The sequence below is a fragment of the Sycon ciliatum genome, chromosome 3 (assembly GCF_964019385.1).
Source record: "Sycon ciliatum chromosome 3, ocSycCili1.1, whole genome shotgun sequence".
Lineage (NCBI taxonomy): Eukaryota > Metazoa > Porifera > Calcarea > Leucosolenida > Sycettidae > Sycon > Sycon ciliatum.
Genome location: NC_088645.1, coordinates 24,700,047 through 24,718,157, shown reverse-complemented (window position 1 = coordinate 24,718,157; position 18,111 = coordinate 24,700,047). Strand labels below are relative to the sequence as shown.

The 18,111-nt window shown below is 52.5% G+C and overlaps 3 protein-coding genes across 3 annotated transcripts in view; all 3 read left to right on the top strand.

Moving 5' to 3' along the window:
• Positions 1-1,842: 1,842 nt before the first annotated feature.
• On the top strand, positions 1,843-5,857 carry LOC135811869 (uncharacterized; the record flags this gene model as incomplete). Its single annotated transcript, XM_065325107.1, is given in 2 exon segments — positions 1,843-3,795; positions 4,777-5,857. Coding segments are annotated over 2 exon segments (2,571 nt in total). The 3' UTR covers positions 5,398-5,857.
• Positions 5,858-7,221: 1,364 nt separating this feature from the next.
• LOC135811868 (uncharacterized) lies at positions 7,222-10,861 on the top strand. The gene has a single exon (XM_065325106.1). It carries the CDS (start codon positions 7,347-7,349, stop codon positions 10,323-10,325), a length of 2,979 nt encoding a protein of 992 aa, XP_065181178.1. The 5' UTR covers positions 7,222-7,346; the 3' UTR covers positions 10,326-10,861.
• Positions 10,862-12,204: 1,343 nt separating this feature from the next.
• LOC135811867 (uncharacterized) overlaps positions 12,205-18,111 on the top strand; it is an 8,926-nt gene continuing 3,019 nt past the window's right edge. Inside the window, exons 1-7 of the mRNA XM_065325105.1 lie at positions 12,205-13,170; positions 13,520-13,616; positions 14,039-14,166; positions 14,917-15,124; positions 16,416-16,491; positions 17,742-17,772; positions 18,104-18,111. The exon at positions 18,104-18,111 is cut by the window's right edge and continues 260 nt beyond it. Of these exons, the coding sequence (XP_065181177.1) occupies positions 13,083-13,170; positions 13,520-13,616; positions 14,039-14,166; positions 14,917-15,124; positions 16,416-16,491; positions 17,742-17,772; positions 18,104-18,111 (636 nt within the window). The 5' untranslated portion in view covers positions 12,205-13,082. The remainder of the gene's footprint in view (positions 13,171-13,519; positions 13,617-14,038; positions 14,167-14,916; positions 15,125-16,415; positions 16,492-17,741; positions 17,773-18,103) is intronic.

The following is an 18,111-nucleotide window of genomic DNA, read 5'->3' as shown; positions in this document are numbered from 1 at the left end:
GGTTGGCGCGTTAGGCCGGTTATTGTGGATTGTTACGGCAGGTTGGTTCGTAGCGAGCGTTGGGCACTGGAACCCGGTGTCAGCCAGCGCCGCTGCGTAGTCCTCGCTGCCTCCGCCAAGTGCACCCGCTGCACGACCAGGTGATCTGGAGGGCTTTCGCCGTTTGGCGCTCGGTTCCAACGATTCGTCCCGATCTGGCTCTCCGGGTTGGCTGGTACGGGAGCTTCGTACCACTCGTGTCCTGGTTGCTGGCACTGGTGTTGTTAGATCGGGTGAGGATGAAAGAATCCTTTCTTCCGGATCTGCGCTAATGCCGGCGGCTCGCATCGATGCGGGTTTAGCGCCCCTGTGCTGCTTCTGCTGGGGGTGAGGGGTGGCCACGACCCGTTGCGAGCGGCTTTGCTTTCTGCGAACCGCCATTCTGCAGCGCCGATCGCAGTGTGTCTATAGCAAAGAGTGTCCAAGTCTTACAAATGACTACACTACCGCACGCACATCAACTACTACAATTATGTACAATGTAATAAAAATAATAAAATTAATAATTCACAGAACTACTCGTACTTCTTTCACCATGGCATAATTCCAAACGTGGTTCATTGGCAGATCTGCAGCTAAGAAAGCTGGATCATGGCCCACGGATCTTCCCCTTCCCTTCGATACTGCTAGCCTACAACTGGTAGATCTACACGTCTCCTCTCGAGAAAATGCGGGTAAAAACTACATTGTCCAAAAACCATTCAAGACAGTTTCTGACATGACAATCATGATGTGTCCGCTAGCACTGTAGCAGGTGCGAACCACTTTACAAAGCGTTGTATCATGTATGGTGAATGCGCTGTTATCCCGCGCAACTCGCGGTGCAGATGGCACGAATGACAATGATTATGAGTACGACTCTACGAGTGTCTAGAGCGTCTACTGAGTCTGTGTGTGCTGGAGAGTCGAGAGCGCTAGCGCTTGGTTTCATGGTTTTCGACAGGGCCTAGGCTAGGGTCCAGTAGGGATAGTACAGCGACTCAAGACTCAAGTGAGTCCCTGGCTTTTATTTCGACCTTTGCCTTCGCAAGCCTACCGGATAGCCAAGGCGCGAGTGACCCCTATACATGTATATAGATCACCTCTATATACAAAAATCAGCACACCATGCATGCCCGATCCGCGTGGACTAGCTATTATGTCTATGGTGTAGTCTATAGATCTAGGCTGTATACTCTATCTGCTGTAGATCTGCGAGCTCCAGCAGCCTTGCCGTGCCTGACATCATGGTCATGGCTAGTCTGGCATCAGTGGCATGGCACCAGGCACTCGTAGAATCTACGTACCGCAGTAAACTGGTAAATCCACACCAAGACACAATCATAGTGATCTGGTGACACTGATAGTCGATCAGGCAGGCACGCTTTGGGCTTTTTGCGCATAGCACGCTTTGGGCTTTTTGCGCTTGATTTTTTTCGTGTGTGATTGTAACAGCGACCTACCTGCCGACTGCCGTTACTCTATCCAAGCAAAACTGTCAGTGAATCACGCCATTTCGCCATGGTTCGGCAGATCTAGGCTACGGACTAGTACTTAGTAGGGTATCTGTGGCCAGTGCGGGGCTTCTTCATGACGGTGTGGCACCATTCTCTTGAAACTGTTTACTCCACTCGTTTGTAACCCGCGTGCCGCGTGTACATGGTGTACGCGGGACAACGTACTGGCAGCTAGCTAGCTAGCGCATATACTGAGCGCTGAGTGTAGATCTTCCAGCACCAAACTGAACCTTTTGTGGCTCAAGGTCAACCAGCAGGAGGTCAGTAACCCCAAGAGGCAAGAGTGCAAGAGTCGTCCATGGTCGTCGCCATGGCCTCATACGCCACTCTAGCGCTGCAGGTGGCCGGTCTGTTCTGGGTCGTGTACGCCTGGTTCTACAGCGGAGTGCCCGGTGTGTGGAGACAGGTGAGCAGCGGGGAGGACTCGGACGAGTTGCTGAGCCGCCTCCGGCTACGCGCCGCGGCGTCCGCGTCATCGTCCGCACCCGGTGGTGGCGGCGGCGGCGGGCAGCTGGAGAACCTGAAAGAGTTCGCCACGATTGCGGCCGTGACGCACACGTGCGTGTTTCTGCTGGGCTTTGCCCTGTCGGCGCTGGGTGTGAACGTGGCCAATGGTCTCGGCGCCCCCACGGCGACCAATCCGCGGCGCTCCCTGGCAGTGCGGTTCCTACGGCGATCGGCGACGTGCTGGACGGCGTTCTTCGCCTGCGTGGCGGCCGGCTTCGTAGCACTGCACTCGTTCTTTCGCTGGTCGTTCGAGGAGCGCGTGGGCATCACCTACCGACTGGCGGCGCAGTTTTTCTACGAGCGCGACGGCAGCACGCCGTTTGCTGTGATGTCCACCACCAGCTACATCACGTTCTTTGCCGCCGGCTTTGCCATCAAGCAGCTGTTCCCGCCGTCTTCGCCGCCACAGGGCAGCCACGTGACCGCTGACAGCCAGGGTGCTAGTGGCAATGGCAATGGTGGCGGTGGTGGCGTGGAGGGGATAGTACCACCGGTGTTCATCCGCTGGACGCCGTGGTTGGCCAAGGCATTCCTCGTCGCCATGGTCGTGTTTCACTGTGCAGTCATGCCGCTGTACGATCGCATGGTCAAGCCGGTCATCAAGACCAGCCCGGTGCCGCTAGAGACCGAGACCGGTACCCAAGGCCAAGAGCAGGCGAAGGCAATGTTGTTGTCGTTGCCTGTTCTGCCGGAGGGCGAGGACTTCACGCACGATTTCGCCCTGCTGGCATCTCTATCTCACACGGCGGCGCTCGCGTTTGGCCTGCTGCTGTGCTGGCTTGCACGTCTGTCCATGTGCCATATCAGCGCCGCAGCACAACCACGGCAACGGCAACGCCGTTCGCTCGCAGAAGCGGCAACTGCCGTGATACCGGTTGCCGTGGTGATCGTCGGCGGCACCCTGCTGCTGGTGGGGTTGGTACGCGGGGTGAGCGGAAGCTCCGGTGCAGAGGTATTGTTCATGGCAAATGCGCTGAGTCAATGGTTGGTGACGCGGGTGATTGCCGTGCTGGAGTCCCACGCCGAGGTCACGTCACAACTGGCCGACGTCCTGGGAATGTCAGACAACACCGCCGGTGGCGCTGAGTTGGCACATCCACTCGTGCTGCTCTCACTGACCCTGTGGTGTGTCATCGGCATGGCTACAGAGTACTTCAACAACAATAGCAATGTTGGCGATAGCGGTAGGGAGTGTGTTGGTACGACAAGCAGTGGCGAAAAGACGAGCACTTTGGGCTCAGCACAAGTGACAGTGCGACCAGTGTTCATGCTAGGCCCGCTCGCCGTCTACCCGGTGACTAAGGCGCAGAGCGATGTCGTGGCGTGGCTACTACCGCTGGGCTTCACCCTCGCCGGACTGGCCAGCGATCACCCTGCACTGTTCTACGACAGCCTGATACGTTCGTTCCTGCTGATCGCCGCCACCGTGCTATCCTCAGCTATGTTTGTACAGGCGCTGTGCCAGCGCTACGGCCGTAAGATCCAGTGCGAGAAGTCGGCACCACCGCTGTTCTGGCAGGAGGGACGCGACACCATAGGCACCATCTACATGGTGGCCTGCTTCGCCGCCTGGCCCGTCACGCGCTACCGCGCTGGCCTGCCGACGGCGCTGAACTGGTCGCTAGCGGACACCGGCGACTCGCTCTGGTTCTACCTGCTGGTGAAGTTGATAGGCGGTGTGGTGCTGGCCGACTGCTGGAACTACTGGAAGCACCGTGCACTGCACTGGAGAATGCTCTACATCTTTCACAAGGTTAGTACATCGCACCAAGAGTACATAACCCCCCAGAGTGTGCAACGCCTGATCCAGCTCTGCATAGGGTCTTGGTCGAGCGGAATCGGATCTTTGCGTCATAATACCGTACACATCTGAGGGGAACCCGGGGAGTCGCGGGTAGTCTTGGATCAAAAACAACGGTGCCCTGCCTCGAGACCGGCCTTGCGCTGGTGCGGAGTGTACGCATGACATCAGAAGATCCGATTCCGCTCGACCAAGACCCTATATAGAGAGCTGGATCGGCGTTGCACACTCTGGGGGGTTATGTACTCTTGATCGCACGTACAGTCTACTTTCAATAGAACGTACATGTACAGTCTACTTCCAATAGAACGTCCAGGAAACTTTCAATAGAACGTCCAGGAAACTTTCAATAGAACGTCCAGGAAACTTTCAATAGAACGTCCAGGAAACTTTCAATAGAACGTCCAGGAAACTTTCAATAGAACGTCCAGGAAACTTTCAATTGAACATACAGGAAACTTTCAATAGAACGTCCAGGAAACTTTCAATTGAACATACAGGAAACTTTCAATAGAACGTCCAGGAAACTTTCAATTGAACATACAGGAAACTTTCAATAGAACGTACAGGAAACTTTCAATAGAACATACGGGAGATTTTCAATAGAACATACAACCTACTTTCAATAGAACGTACAGGAAACTTTCAATAGAACGTCATCGGTGTCACACACGACCATGGTTGCACCAGTTTTCGTCCAGGATGATCTGCCCAATTCGTCCGGGGAAAAACACGTTACAGTCAGCCTTCAGTAGAATAGGGAAACCAATCCATATTGCTAACTTGTACTTGTATGCTTCTGGAGGATAGTAATAGTAGTTGCATGGACTCTGACAATATGCCTATGCGTTTGATTCTGTGCATGTGTGTGTGTATGTGTATATATGCGCGCCTTTCGGCCTGTGGTGTCCGACCGACGTCCCCATGCTGCAGGACCATCACTCGTACCACGACCCGAGCTGCTTTGCGTCGTTCGCCATCCATCCGTTCGAGGCGCTGCTGACGTTCTGGCAGGTGATGCTCTTCTCCATCCCGGCACTCAACCTGTGGGGTCCCGTACACCTGTTGTCACTGGTCCTCCTTGCCTACATGAACTTGTACCTGCACTGCGGCTACAGTATTGAGTGCGTGGAGAGATGGTTGCCCCGTGTGCTGCTTAACACGTCGCGATTCCACAACGTCCATCACGAGGTGACGCGCGCGCACTTCGGAGAGATCCTCTTCCTGTGGGACTGGCTGTGTGGCACGGCCATTGACCGTCGCCTTGACGACCACCCGGTCATTGCCGACATGTTTGAGAAGGCGCCGTACGCGGCAGAACGGCGGCTGATGCGCCGGCGTATGGACGAGCGACGAGGCTTCAGCCTTGGTAACACCACCATCACCACCGCTGCTGATGCTGATCCAGTGGGTAGTGGCGGCGACGGCAATGTTGGTGGCTGTGGAAAGGCAGGTGCTGGCACGAAGCCGCGGCAGCCGCACCATGCTTCATCTTCAACACCTCAAGCATTGCCACCAGCGACTGCTAGTTCAGCCAAGGCCAAGGTGGCATGAACGCCTTGTTTCCTCACACACGTACGCAGCAATCCCAGAAAAGAATTCTTCATGTTCACCTACCTTCTATGATAGCATTCTCTATTATTCAGCCACAACTGGACAATCCCGGCCTGGCCTTGCTTTTCTTTCGCAATTACGAGATCGAACCACTGCCGTGCATTTGTGTGCTCTTCTTGGGTAGTGTAACCATGGTGTTTCGGATGCTCTATAGTTGTTTCTTATCCTCTGTCTCAGCAACATGGTTCTACTGAGAGCTGCCATCAATCATGGCACCTTACTTTTCAATTAAGCTAACAATCATCTCTGATTCCGAGTAGAGACGTCTTCACCCGATATCTCCACGGGACCAGTGCATTTTACTCAGTGCTCAGTCTCTTGCGGTGTGTTCTCATCGTTCTTGCTGTGTTGTATCGGCCGTGATCTGGCTGCAGAGGTGAGCCTGCTGGCTTTGTTTGGAGGTGGTAATGCGTGGTGGACCGCTAGTGGTGTGTGTGTGTGTTTGTGTGTGTGTGTGTGTGCATGGGGGGGGGGGGGGGTGAGCGCTTGAGTGCAGGGAGTAGTATAATGGTATTGTACTACTCCTCGTGAGTTCCCTTCGGGAACGGATACGATAATTTACTTTTACTTTTACTACTCCCTGCTCTAATGTATGTGTGGGGGGGGGGGGTAATTGGGTTGGTCACGAGCACTGAAAACAGAAAACATAGTGCCTGCCTGAGTAGCAACATCCGATAGCGTAGGGTGGAGCTGACATGATTGGAGAATTGGAAAGTAGACTTGCTTGTTTAGCTAGCTAGCTCTATAGGTGTACATTATGCACTCAATCTCAGGACAGCTAGCTGTTTCGACCTTGCATGGCATACCAATCGTGTCAGCTCCACCCTACGCTATCGGATGTTGCTACTCAGGCAGGCATTATGTAGGTCTCATCAGCGGCGCTCACGTCACGGGGTGACTGACTGACGACTACAGCAAGCTCTGCGCGGGAAGGGTGTACACAGATTCTGGAGATGCGTCATCCAACCCCCTATGCCAAGGAAATGGTGAGCGCCCCCTCCCCGCAGACATGATGTTGGCATGCAGGAGAGCAAAGGCCAGACGGCTCGGGATTAGCGAGTTATGGGTGTGCAAACCCAACAAATGAACAACCTCGCTCCTCCATGATGCCAGCCAGCCGTCGATAGAAGGCAGTAACAGCACTGCCCATACCGCCAGTTGTTGCAAGAATACGACAGAACGGAGTGAAACCGTTCAAACGCTACACCTCCCGCGCTCGTCCCTCATAATGGCGTTACTCATAGTGGCGTCTCTTCTCGGCTTCTTACATCAAAAAGCAGATGTTCAAACCGTCCGCCTCAAATCACCGGTTTGCCGAGTGGAAGGTGCCGTGGGCTCCTCGTGTGCTCCGGATGGCAGTCATGAGTCAGTCAAGTGTCAAGTTCAGCAGGAAGTGTTTGTGCCATGTTGGACTTCATTTCACTCGTTTCGGTTGCGAAAAATGTTGGCATCTTTGGGAAAGCTAAGGGCTAGCCATGTCACGCGTTGTTAGCTCGGATGATGCTCTCTCGCAGTCTCCTTGTGACTGACTTACCAACAACGTACACGCAGCACATACCACGGCACTGGGGTCAAGAGTTCACAACTGCGGTCTGATCTTGGGACGAGTTGGGTGGACTCTACATTGTAGCTTTCCCGTGTTCACGGTGTTGGTGACGACAGGTAACGAACAATGGACATGTCAGGTAGATCTACCAGGCTCAGGTGGTTGAATCGACTACTGCTACATGTGTATGATGATGTTCACTCCGTTCAGGCCGCTCATTACGGCCAGAACTAAGATTAGAAATAGTTTGTCTCACTTAGATCTACATTGTAGTAAACAGACCAACAAACGTTCTTACGAGCCTTGCGAAGTTGCCTTTACTTCAAGTACTTGAAGTATATGTATGTTACTCCAATGTATTAGGTTAGTAGTTGCTGCTGTTCTTGTAGGTATTTCCGGTGTCATGGCGTGCAAAGAGAACACCGGTCAAATATGTAATGACTTTGAAACTTCGACGTATTGCCGGGTTAGTGATGGCGGTGAAAGCAGAGCGGCGAGCGAGTCTGGCCACGCTGACGCTAGTCCCGCGCCCGGATCAGGCACCGGTCACGCTGGCCACGCTGCCCACGTAAGCAACCTACCCGAGGCTGTGCGCAGGTTGAGAGGCTTGTTTGTTCAGGATTATCTAAGCGCAACCATAGACATGGGAGAAGGTATGGTGGACGAGGGGTTGAGGGAGCCCAGTGTTTCGGATGTGCACGTTCGACTCATGATTTTGTCCAGACCTGAGCTCCAAGAAGAGTTCAGGAACGCCAGTTTTGATTCAACAGGCGACATGTGGCGTGTAGAGCACGTTTTCTCAAAGGCGGCCAGCAGCCTAGAGAATATCTCGCTAGAAAATCTTTTCCATCTCAGTGATGAGCAGATGCTGGAGTTTTCCAGCGGTGGCCGAACCTACCGCATCTTGGCAGTGGCTAGTGCAGGCTGTGGTAAAACATTCGCCTTGACCAAAGTGGCTCCGTTGAAATGGGCACGGAATGAAATGTGGATGCCTTTTGATCTGGTGGTTGCACGAAAGCTGCGCAACGAAGAAGTACGGAAAGCCACCAGTATATGCTCTTTACTTGGTGTTGAAGAGCAAGGAGAGTTCACGAGCGACGAACGCAAGAGCATCGATGATTTTGTACGCCAGCAAGCGCACCGAGTTTGCTTGGTACTGGATGGTCTTGATGAGATTCGCCTTGGTGACTGTAGTGGCTTTGTTCGCGACGTCATCAACGGGTCAAAAGTGAGGGGACTTCGTCTGGTGGTGACGTCACGGCCGTGCGCAGAGCTGCTGAGTCTGTGCGACCAAAAGCAGTTTGATCGCCGTGTGGAACTTGTCGGTTTCCGGCAGGAGGATGTAGAGGAGTACATCGGCAAGGTACTCAGATCACCAGAAGAGGCATCTGCACTGGTAACGGCAGTACGAGGCGACCAGAGCCTTGCCAGCATGATGGCCACGCCATTCCTGGCCATGCAGACGTGCAAACTCTTCCACTGTCGGTGTGGCATGCTACCTCGCTGTCTGTCGGATATCTTCGACATGATGGTCATCCAAGTAGCAGAGCGTCATACTGGTGAGTCATACAAGAGCTGGAATGAGATTGCCACCGACATCCAAGATCTAATCCTGGATCTTGGAAAGCTTGCATTCGCCATGCTGAACAAGCAGCAGCTGATATTCACTGATGCTGAGCTAAAGGCACATTCCATTGCCAGAGAAGCAAAATCACTGGGCCTACTCGTACTGGCCGACAGCACCAGTCGGGACAGTGGCAGATTCTGGATGTTCAGCCACCTAACTCTACAAGAATCACTGGCTGCTCGCTACATAGCAGTGCGGAAGGTCACCACGCTGGCCCGCGTTGGTCGCCTGGTTGAATCACTTGGCCCCACCAGCCGGCACTTGCGCACTTTCTGGATGCTGTGCACTGCCCAGTTGGATGCAGAGAAAGCCGACTGCTTACTCAACGGTTTTTTGACCAGGAAGAAGTCGGTTATGGAACCAGAACAAGACTGGGCTGGCTCGGATGATGCCGAGTGGGATGATAGCTTTGATGAATGTTCACAAGCCTTCCCCCTGAACATGCTTGAATCGCTCAGTGCGTGGCTGTTGGACCTGGATAGTCGCCGCCTAGCCGAGGAGCTGCTCAGTGCACGGCTGAACGGCCGCAGCGGGGAGCGCCTGGTAGAGAGACGCTGCAAGAACGGCCGGAACTCCAGCCGGGAAGAGTTCCTGAAAGAGGTGCTGCTGACCTGGGCGGAACTCTGCGGCCCGGACGCAACGCCTGCTACACTGGCCACTGCCCTCCACGACATGGGCAAAGATGTACTTGCACAGTCTCTAATCGCTGATATGCCTGATGAGCCGATGGCACAGAAGTGCCGCCGCTTTCACAACGAAATCAGCGAAGGCCAGGAGTGTAACTTGGATCTCGTCACGCTCTGCTATGCCGAACATTGCCATCACCATGGCAGCGATCGTCATCCGTTTATGTCTAGCCTGGCGTCCGCGTTTCAGTGCATGCAGGTACAGGTCGACGGAAACAATCACCCTTCCGTCGTCCGTGCCTACGATGTGGCGATTGATGTCCACTACGCCAGTCTGTGCAAGGTGTTCATCCGCTACCTGATGCCGGACAAACCGGTGTCGTTTCCGGTGTCACTGCTAAAGTGTAGCAATATCACCGAGCTCATGATCTCTCAGTGTACCTGGCAGTGGGAGGAGATCGCCGCCGTTCTCAAATCGTCATGCGCGCACATGAAGGAGATAATTGTGATCAATTGTGACTTCACCAATCCTACCGATAGCAGCACGCCATCACAACCAGCCAGCATTCAGCCACCACTTACTGCGTTCAATGGAGTAGCAAGAACGACCAATGCCACTTGCTCGCCCGCACTGATGCTGGCTGATGCACTTGCCGATGTTCGCTGCCTCGAAGTATTCGATCTCAATGGCTGCAGAGGAATTTGTGGAGAGGCCATGCACATGATTTGCATGGCACTGCACGGATCATCTCGTCTGTCGACGCTTGTTCTTTTTCAGTCGGGACCTCCTCATTTTGTAGCGGGCCTGGCAGAGAACCTGCACACTGCCTGGCCCCAACTGCGCGAGCTGGTCATCACTGATGTGGAAGAGCCGCTGCAGCAAGAGTGGCTCGCCGACGATGACGTCACTGCCTTTCTGCATGCCGTCAACACACATAGCTCCCTTCGGCAGCTCGTAATCTCCGCCAAGGTTCGCGAGCAGTTTCTTACGGACGCCACTCGCCGTCTGTTTAGCCGCAATTCCTATAGATCCTCGTTGAAGGCAAACATCGACGTGCAGCATTGGTAACCATGGTAACCCAGCTATCTGTTATGGCGACCGTACTGACATGTCATCGGCACAAACTGCTCCTTGCACATGTACTCTAAAAATCACGTTGGACGTTCCTTCGTCTATCTTTTGCCAGAGCATCTTGTTTAAAAAAGAAATGGTATGACTGTATCCCCAGCATTTAGCAGGTGCCCGCCACCTATCCTTCGTCTACTGTGGTACCTCTGTTTCATGCACATGTAGCTAGACAACCAGGCCGTCTTCTATAGTCACCTAGCTCTTCAAACTATCTCACCATCTGTTGATAAATTCCCGTTAATACAAGGTTATGGGCATTCGGCAGGCTGACTGTGATCTATCCACATATGTAGCATGATTGCACATGTCTGATGTTCCTGTTTCCGAAGCTCGGCTTGTTGGCAACTAGCTAACAAGGGTAACGGATACAGACAGATCCAACAGAGACTATCATGAATGGAGTTGTCATTGTGTGCAGATTTTCAAGTGTCAGTCAGTGATATCATGATTATTCTGTGATTGCCCGTATAAGAGGCTTTGACACACACTCGGCAAACCTGTAGTGTAAGTAAGAAAGCACCACTCCCTGTATGTACACAGGTCTGTGTTTCCGGGTATTCACCCCTCATCAGTTCATCACATGTACTGTATACTACGTGATGTACCGGCTCATCATTGTATTTGTAGTGTGCTTTCCAGGCCAAATCGTCACCAGGGATACAAACTAACTTACTTACAGAGACGGTCCATTTCTGTGGTTTCCAGACTGATAAACACTCCGTGAGGCCCCAGACAGCAGCGTGCCCCCCCCCCCCCCGGTGAGTCAGAGTCGCTCATGCTCATGCCGGGGTAGGGGGAGGGAATGAATCCGCGGCTTATGAAGTCAAGACAAAACGATGAGTCGTAGTGTTAGTTTCTAGTTCAGCAGGAAGTGTGTCACTGTGTGTTCCATGTAGGAATAACCATCTACATACATGTACCAGTCAGTGCCAATGGCTGAAGTGGCGAACCTCGAGTGAAATAATTCAATTTACCTAGTTGCTGAAATGATGTGAAATCGCAAAAAGCTCAAATGCTGCAACTAAACTACCGGTAGTAATAAGAGAGGTCTTGTGCATGCAATGATTATGTCAAAAGCAACCAAAAACAAGCTGAAACACGTTTTCGCTGGCGTTTTCGCTGGCGCTTTCTGCTCACGGTCACACACACACACACGTACACACAAAACAGCGGTGCGGGTGCGAGCGATACGAGTCCAGGCGTCCTGTAGGCTTGTAGCTGTCAGCGTGGTGAATGAATGACTCTCAAGCTCTTCCCTCTGGCATCACTAGATCTACCAAATAATTTGGCGTTATCTGGTTATGGTGCTTTCTCTCTCAGGCTGAGCCTTTCCCACTTCTGGCCTCGGCCCTGCTGTCGACTCTACTGCTGGCGCTGGCACGGTATTTCCCTGGCCTTCACGGACCCAATACATAATGTACTCAATAGCGCTGAGATTTACATGAAGGTGAAATAACTTTCTCGGTCGCTGCATGCTGTGCTTCTTGCGCTACACACTGTCTTCTGGCCCACTGACACTGTCCCAGTGCCACCACGCATACACAACAAACTTCCACACCAGCCAAGAACATCAAGTCTCAAGACCCCGAGTCAAGACCTAGCTAGGCCCGCTCGCAAAACCTTCAGTAGTAAATCCTCTGCCTGATGATCGAGACGATAGGATTCGCAGCTAAACAGGCCTTCGCCTCCGGAGTGTGAGTCACCTCTCCAACTCACACGACAGCAATGATTATTGATGAACTGATGCACATAATCATTGGCGATACGATGTCTTTTACCGGTTGACTCCTTGTCTGCAAGACTTTACGCCCTCCAGGCTCCACGGCTCTCCACTACTGCAGTCGAGACCACACACTGCGGGTAGGTCTACGACGCTACGGCCTGATTACGGGTACGGGTGGTGTCGACCGGTCCGTGGTCATGTAGATCCACCCCACATTCCCATGTCACTCCAAGTCCAAGGCAATATCCATGATATCAGGCTGGGCACTGGGGCAGGCATACCGACTCCGAATGTCTGACTCAGCCAGTGGCCGTGACGAGTAATTTCATTACGACATTAGCCCAGGTCGTGGGCTTGTCACCTCCTTAGTCATTGGATGGTTGGGCTATGAGTGAGTGAGTCTGTGGATTTCATTTTGCAGGAGTATTCTCACTGCCATTGGTGGGTGGACACACGGTGGAGTAAGCGCATCAGCTCGTTCGTTAGATCACCCTGGCAAGTGTTGTAGCGTCAATATTCTGCTCTCAGTTTGCATTTGCACCAGCTTAGCGGTCGGGAACTCTTGGTACATGGTAGATTGGGAATAGTGCAAGAGAGAGGGAGAGAGCTGCTTGCATAATTCAGTGATTGTTCTAGTGAACGGTAAATTTTGCGTTACGAACCCGACGACACCCACGTATGCAGCGAATCGTGTTCTCACCCATCTTCACCCTCTGCCATCCCTACAGCCTTGTTACATTATTCTCCCCAGTTTCATCACGATAGTCCCCAGACTACACTTATTAGTCAGTCTGCGCACTGATAAAATCCTGTATGATTGATTGATTCAAGGGCAAGAGCCCCGAGCAATAGCCTAGGCCTCAGATTTCTTCATCTCGACAGTCCTCCACAGCATTCACGCTGGGAAGCAACTCTTGGTATCACGGACTGATTGTGTTCAGTAATACTACTAGGCTGTTGATGGTTCTGTCAATATGTGGAGTTGGCTGGATCGGCTTGGACTGCTGCTCGCCTTATACTGTGCGGTATTACTAATCAGCAGTAGGAGCTGTGCAAGGGCAGGTAAGGAATCATTGGGCAATTCGACATGTGTACGTGTGTGTGTGTGTGTGTGTGTGTGTGCGCGCGTGTGTGCGCATACGTGCGTGTGTGTGTTTGTTTGTGTGTGAATGCACACAATCATGTGTGTGTGTGAAGGCACACATTAATTTGTGTGTGTGAATGCACACATTTGTGTGTGTGTGTGTGTGTGTGTGTGTGTGTGTGTGTGTGTGTGTGTGTGTTTGTTGCGAGCACTTTAGCGACATTCAGTACTGCAGCATTTCTCCGGTCGGATGTGTGCCTGCATATACGTGTACATGATACATTGTGTCTGTACTGTACTGTACATCTGTGTGTTTATGTGTAACAGCATCCACACCGCCGACCAGCAGTAGTGTTTCCTCTATCCAGTGCTCACCAGGGTGTCGTGCTGGAGACTGTGATGGTACTACAGGAATATGCTATAGGTCAGAGTTACGCTGGTGTGCTGACACACACTCCACCACATACACAAATGTTCTCTCTCTTTTTCTCACTCCTTCTCTCTCTCTCTCTCTCTCTCTCTCTCTCTCTCTCTCTCTCTCTCTCTCTCTCTCTCTCTCTCTCTCTCTCTCTCTCTCTCTCTCTCTCTCTCTCTCTCTCTCTCTCTCTCTCTCTCTCTCTCTCTCTCTCTCTCTCTCTCTCTCTCTCTCTCTCTCTCTCTCTCTCTCTCTCTCTCTCTCTCTCTCTTTGAAGTTTCTCTCTGTGTCCTTAGTACACTAAGGTTCAATCAAGAGACACTCTTGCGGCAGCACTTTACGGTATTGATGTCCGTATCATTCACACTTCCCTAGTTCCCATTCACTGCATCAAGCATGCTCCTCTGCACTTACCTGTCTCTGTTGTTCAGGTGTGACGGGACCGCTAACTATGTACACATTCCCAGTGGTGTATGTAGCGCCAGTTGCCCGCTAGGCAAGGCAGAGAGCCGCATCTACACGGGACCAAAGACTTTCTACGGACTTGTCTGCACTGCCGGTAGGTCGTCGACGTTCCGCCAACCTAGCACGTGGTGTAGCGGGGGGGGGGGGGGGGGAGCCAATGTCAATACTGCAAACCGACATAATGAAAAAAAAAGTGAGCTCAACTGCTCAAAGATTTTTTTTTTATTGCCTTGTGGCAGGCAGTATTCTCACGCGGCAAGAAGAGAAGGGGTTGATGTTGTTTTTTATCTCTTTTTAATCTTTAAGGAGCATGCAGGTAACTTGAAATTCGGTATAGCTTACCTCCAAGGGGCCGCATAATCTGTACTTTCTAGCACTGTACATTCGAGGTCGAATGACTAGAAAAGGATATGCTGTGGCTTGAAGAAACACCTGATATCCAAATGCAAGGAGGAAATATGTACTGTACAAGCAAACACAGTTATCATGCTGGCTGATGAGTGTTTCTTAACACGAAACTCTCGAGTACGGCAGAACAGGACTGGGTTGTGTCATTGCTGTATGAATATTGTGCAGTACAGTAAAACCTACTGCAGACCACCGTGACTAGCGACCAGCCTGGTACTACAGACCACTTCGTCATGCGCGGACGGTCTCACATTCATACTTATGGTTGTGCGGTGCAAACCTCTAACTAATGACCACCTGCCACTAAAGACCGCTTTCTCTGGGCCCCAACTAAGGGGTGGTGGTTAGTCACAGGTTTGACTGTAGTAATATCCAGGGTACTTGATGCTGAAGTCTCACTGTACCAGTATCACGCTGCTGTGTTCGTTCATTTCAGATGCAACTGGTGTTTCACCAGTGCCGTCCACACAATCCAGTGCGGGACAGCCGGCTTCAGGTGGTAATCCAGTGGTGACAAGTGCGGCGGGCGATGGCACCAGCGGCCTCTCTGGAGCGGCCACTGGTGGCATCATTGGTGGAGCGGTCGGCGTGTTGATCATTGCGGCCGGTGTGCTGTTTGTGGTGTACTTCTACCGCAGTCGCAGGTATGGCGTGGTGCAGGTATGGCGTGGTGCAGGTATGGCGTGGTGCAGGTATGGCGTGGTGCAGGCGATGGCGTGGTGCAGGTATGGCGTGGTGCAGGTATGGCGTGGTGCAGGTATGGCGTGGTGCAGGCGATGCAGGGGTGAATGCCGTACTAGTGCCTAGTATTCTGTATCTTGCACTGCCCGTGCATCGATAGTACTATCGGAGCCATCGTAATCCGACGGGATGACCGGGCCCGGCGCCGTTACTTACTGCTTTTAGCACGTACATGCACTGTAGTTCACGTGAACACGGTAAAAAATGGACCAACAGTGCTCGCGGCTGCAAGGCCACCACCCCGTGGCTGCTTAACCTCCGAACGGATTTCGGTGTCCGCTACAGTACCTGTAGTCAGGAGAGAAGGAGAGAGAGAGAGAGAGAGAGAGAGAGAGAGAGAGAGAGAGAGAGAGAGAGAGGGAGGGAGGGAGGGAGGGAGGGAGGGAGGGAGGGAGGGAGGGAGGGAGGGAGGGAGGGAGGGAGGGAGGGAGGGAGGGAGAAAGAGAGAGTGAGAGAGGAAAGAGGGAGGTAGAAAGAGAAGGGGGTACGCAAGCTTGCCACTAATGTACTTGTACGTGTACGAGTGCACGGGATGTGCTGAGTAACGAACTAGGGTCAATCTATACTATTCTATAGTTGTACTTTGAGGGAAGACTGAAAGAATGGGTAGATCAGGAGCAACCCCCATATTGCTTCACTTTCCAATCGCCCGCATTCTCTCCCCTTATGGTGTGACTGCCGGAACCCATTCATATTTGACTGGAGCCGAGAAACCCTAAAGCCCTCAATCGATGGCATCCTTTCTGCAAAACATATACAGTCAGACCTCGCATAGCCGCACACATCCGTTTTCCACAATTAATATCCGGATAGGCGAGGGAACCGAATTATCAAACACACATACTGTATGCTTGCATTGCATATGCTGTATATCGGTGACAAACGATTTTCTTCCGGATGGTGAGGGATCCGGATAAAAGAGGACCGGATAAGCGAGGTCTGACTGTAAAGGGCCGCCGGCAACAGTTTTTGATTGGTCTGGCCATACCATAGTCCTTCACTCATTGTGTGTGGTATAGCGGGTGCACTTAACCTCCTCGGCGATAAACAGGCGTGGGTGGCTAACAAGTAAAGTTATTAGGTGGTCCGGTGATGGCCTGACCAACCGGACTGATTCCGGCTGGCCTGACATACATTCTAAAGACTCAAAAGTAACGAGGAATTTCTTCTTTTTCCCTTTGCGTTTTGTTGTAGAGAGCTGGCGCTGACGGAAGCATCGGCACATGTCAATATGAGAGAGCTGCGACAGGCGCCTAGTAACTCTAACTTGGTAAGCAGCACACACGGTGTTGTTCCATGCGCGCGTCGGCGGTGACTCTAGTAATGATGTTGTGGTGACATAATAAGGGCCAGAGAGATTTAGTGATGGGGAAGATGAGGGCCTGGGGGGGGGGGGGGGGGAGATAAGTTGTGGTGGAAATCAAGACAGGGGAAGATGAAGGCCGAGGAAGATTGGTGGGGGAGATGAGGACACAGTATTTCTGGGGATATCTCACGGGGGGGGGGGGAGGAGGGGCAAAGTGGCCCAGAAAAACGATGCCATGTGCGTGTATAAATCTAACCGGATTATTAAATCGAGCCTTCCCCACGTTCGACTGTGACATGCAGCTAGGCCGGGCTCGAACCGCTCATGATTCACTGGTACAGTCGTCCTTCCTGTTTCCCTGGACGCTTTTACGGCCTGGTGCAGCTTCAGCCTGCCATACCTACTGATATTTTTCCATTCTGCTCCGATCATTCTTTGGCAACACGCTCTTCAAAGCGCAAGTAGCTATAGGGTGACCAGCACGAGCATGTACTGCAACGGCATGCTTCTTGGATGGCGGGCAGGTATTGTGATAGATACTCTTGTGCATTTGTTCTCCCACTTCGCTTAAGCTCGTAGTCGCGAGAGAGGGTATTATCGGCGTACTATGTGCACAATGCGGACTGTATGTACATGTGAGGATTTACATAGTAAGTGTGAGTGTGTATTGGGGGGGGAGGGGAAAGGGGAAGGGAAGGGGGGTGCGGGGGGGGGGGGGTGCGGGGGGGGGGGGGGGTGCAGGGGGGGGGGGGGTGCGGGGGGGGGTGATGGGGGGGGGGGGTGCGGGGGGGGGGGGTGATGGGGGGGGGGGAAGGGGGGGGGGGGTGATACATTACTGTACTCGGTAGTGTGGCAGTGACATAACCTCCTGTGTGCATATACACATCCAGTGTGTGTTTGTGTGTGTGTTTGTGTGTGTGTGTGTGTGTGTGTGTGTGTGTGTGTGTGTGTGTGTGTGTGTGTGTGTGTGTGTGTGTGTGTGTGTGTGTGTGTGTGTGTGTGTGTGTGTGTGTGTGTGTGTGTGTGTGTGTGTGTGTGTGTGTGTGTGTGTGTGTGTGTGTGTATCACTGGTATATGTGTGTGTCTGTCTGTCTGTCTGTCTGTGTGTGTGTGTGTGTCTGTCTGTCTGTCTGTGTGTCTATCTGTCTGTCTGTATGCATGCATGTGTGTGTGCATGTGCATGCGTGTTCTTGGGTGTATGTGCATTTGCACAGCGTGGACAACGAGGAGCACGGCAACCTATGGGTAAGAACGCCACAGTAACCGATCAGCTTAGGGGTTAATTTTGGATTTTGCAAGTCTTCTTGACCAGCTAGCGTAGTCAGCTTCCAAGAAACTTGACTCCAATTTTGAACGAGATTGCACTTCAATAGTACGATACTATGAGCTAAGATGTTGCGGGAGCGGAGAGGAAGCGCGAGCTCCGGCGTATAGAGCAGACACAGACAGACGGACAGACAGACACCCGCGCACACACAGACAGATGGACAGACAGACGAACGGACAGAGAGACAGAAAACAAGCAGAGATTTTGCTCTATCCTGCATTTCGTTGTTTGCTTTCCTGTCCCCTGCAGGTGGCATA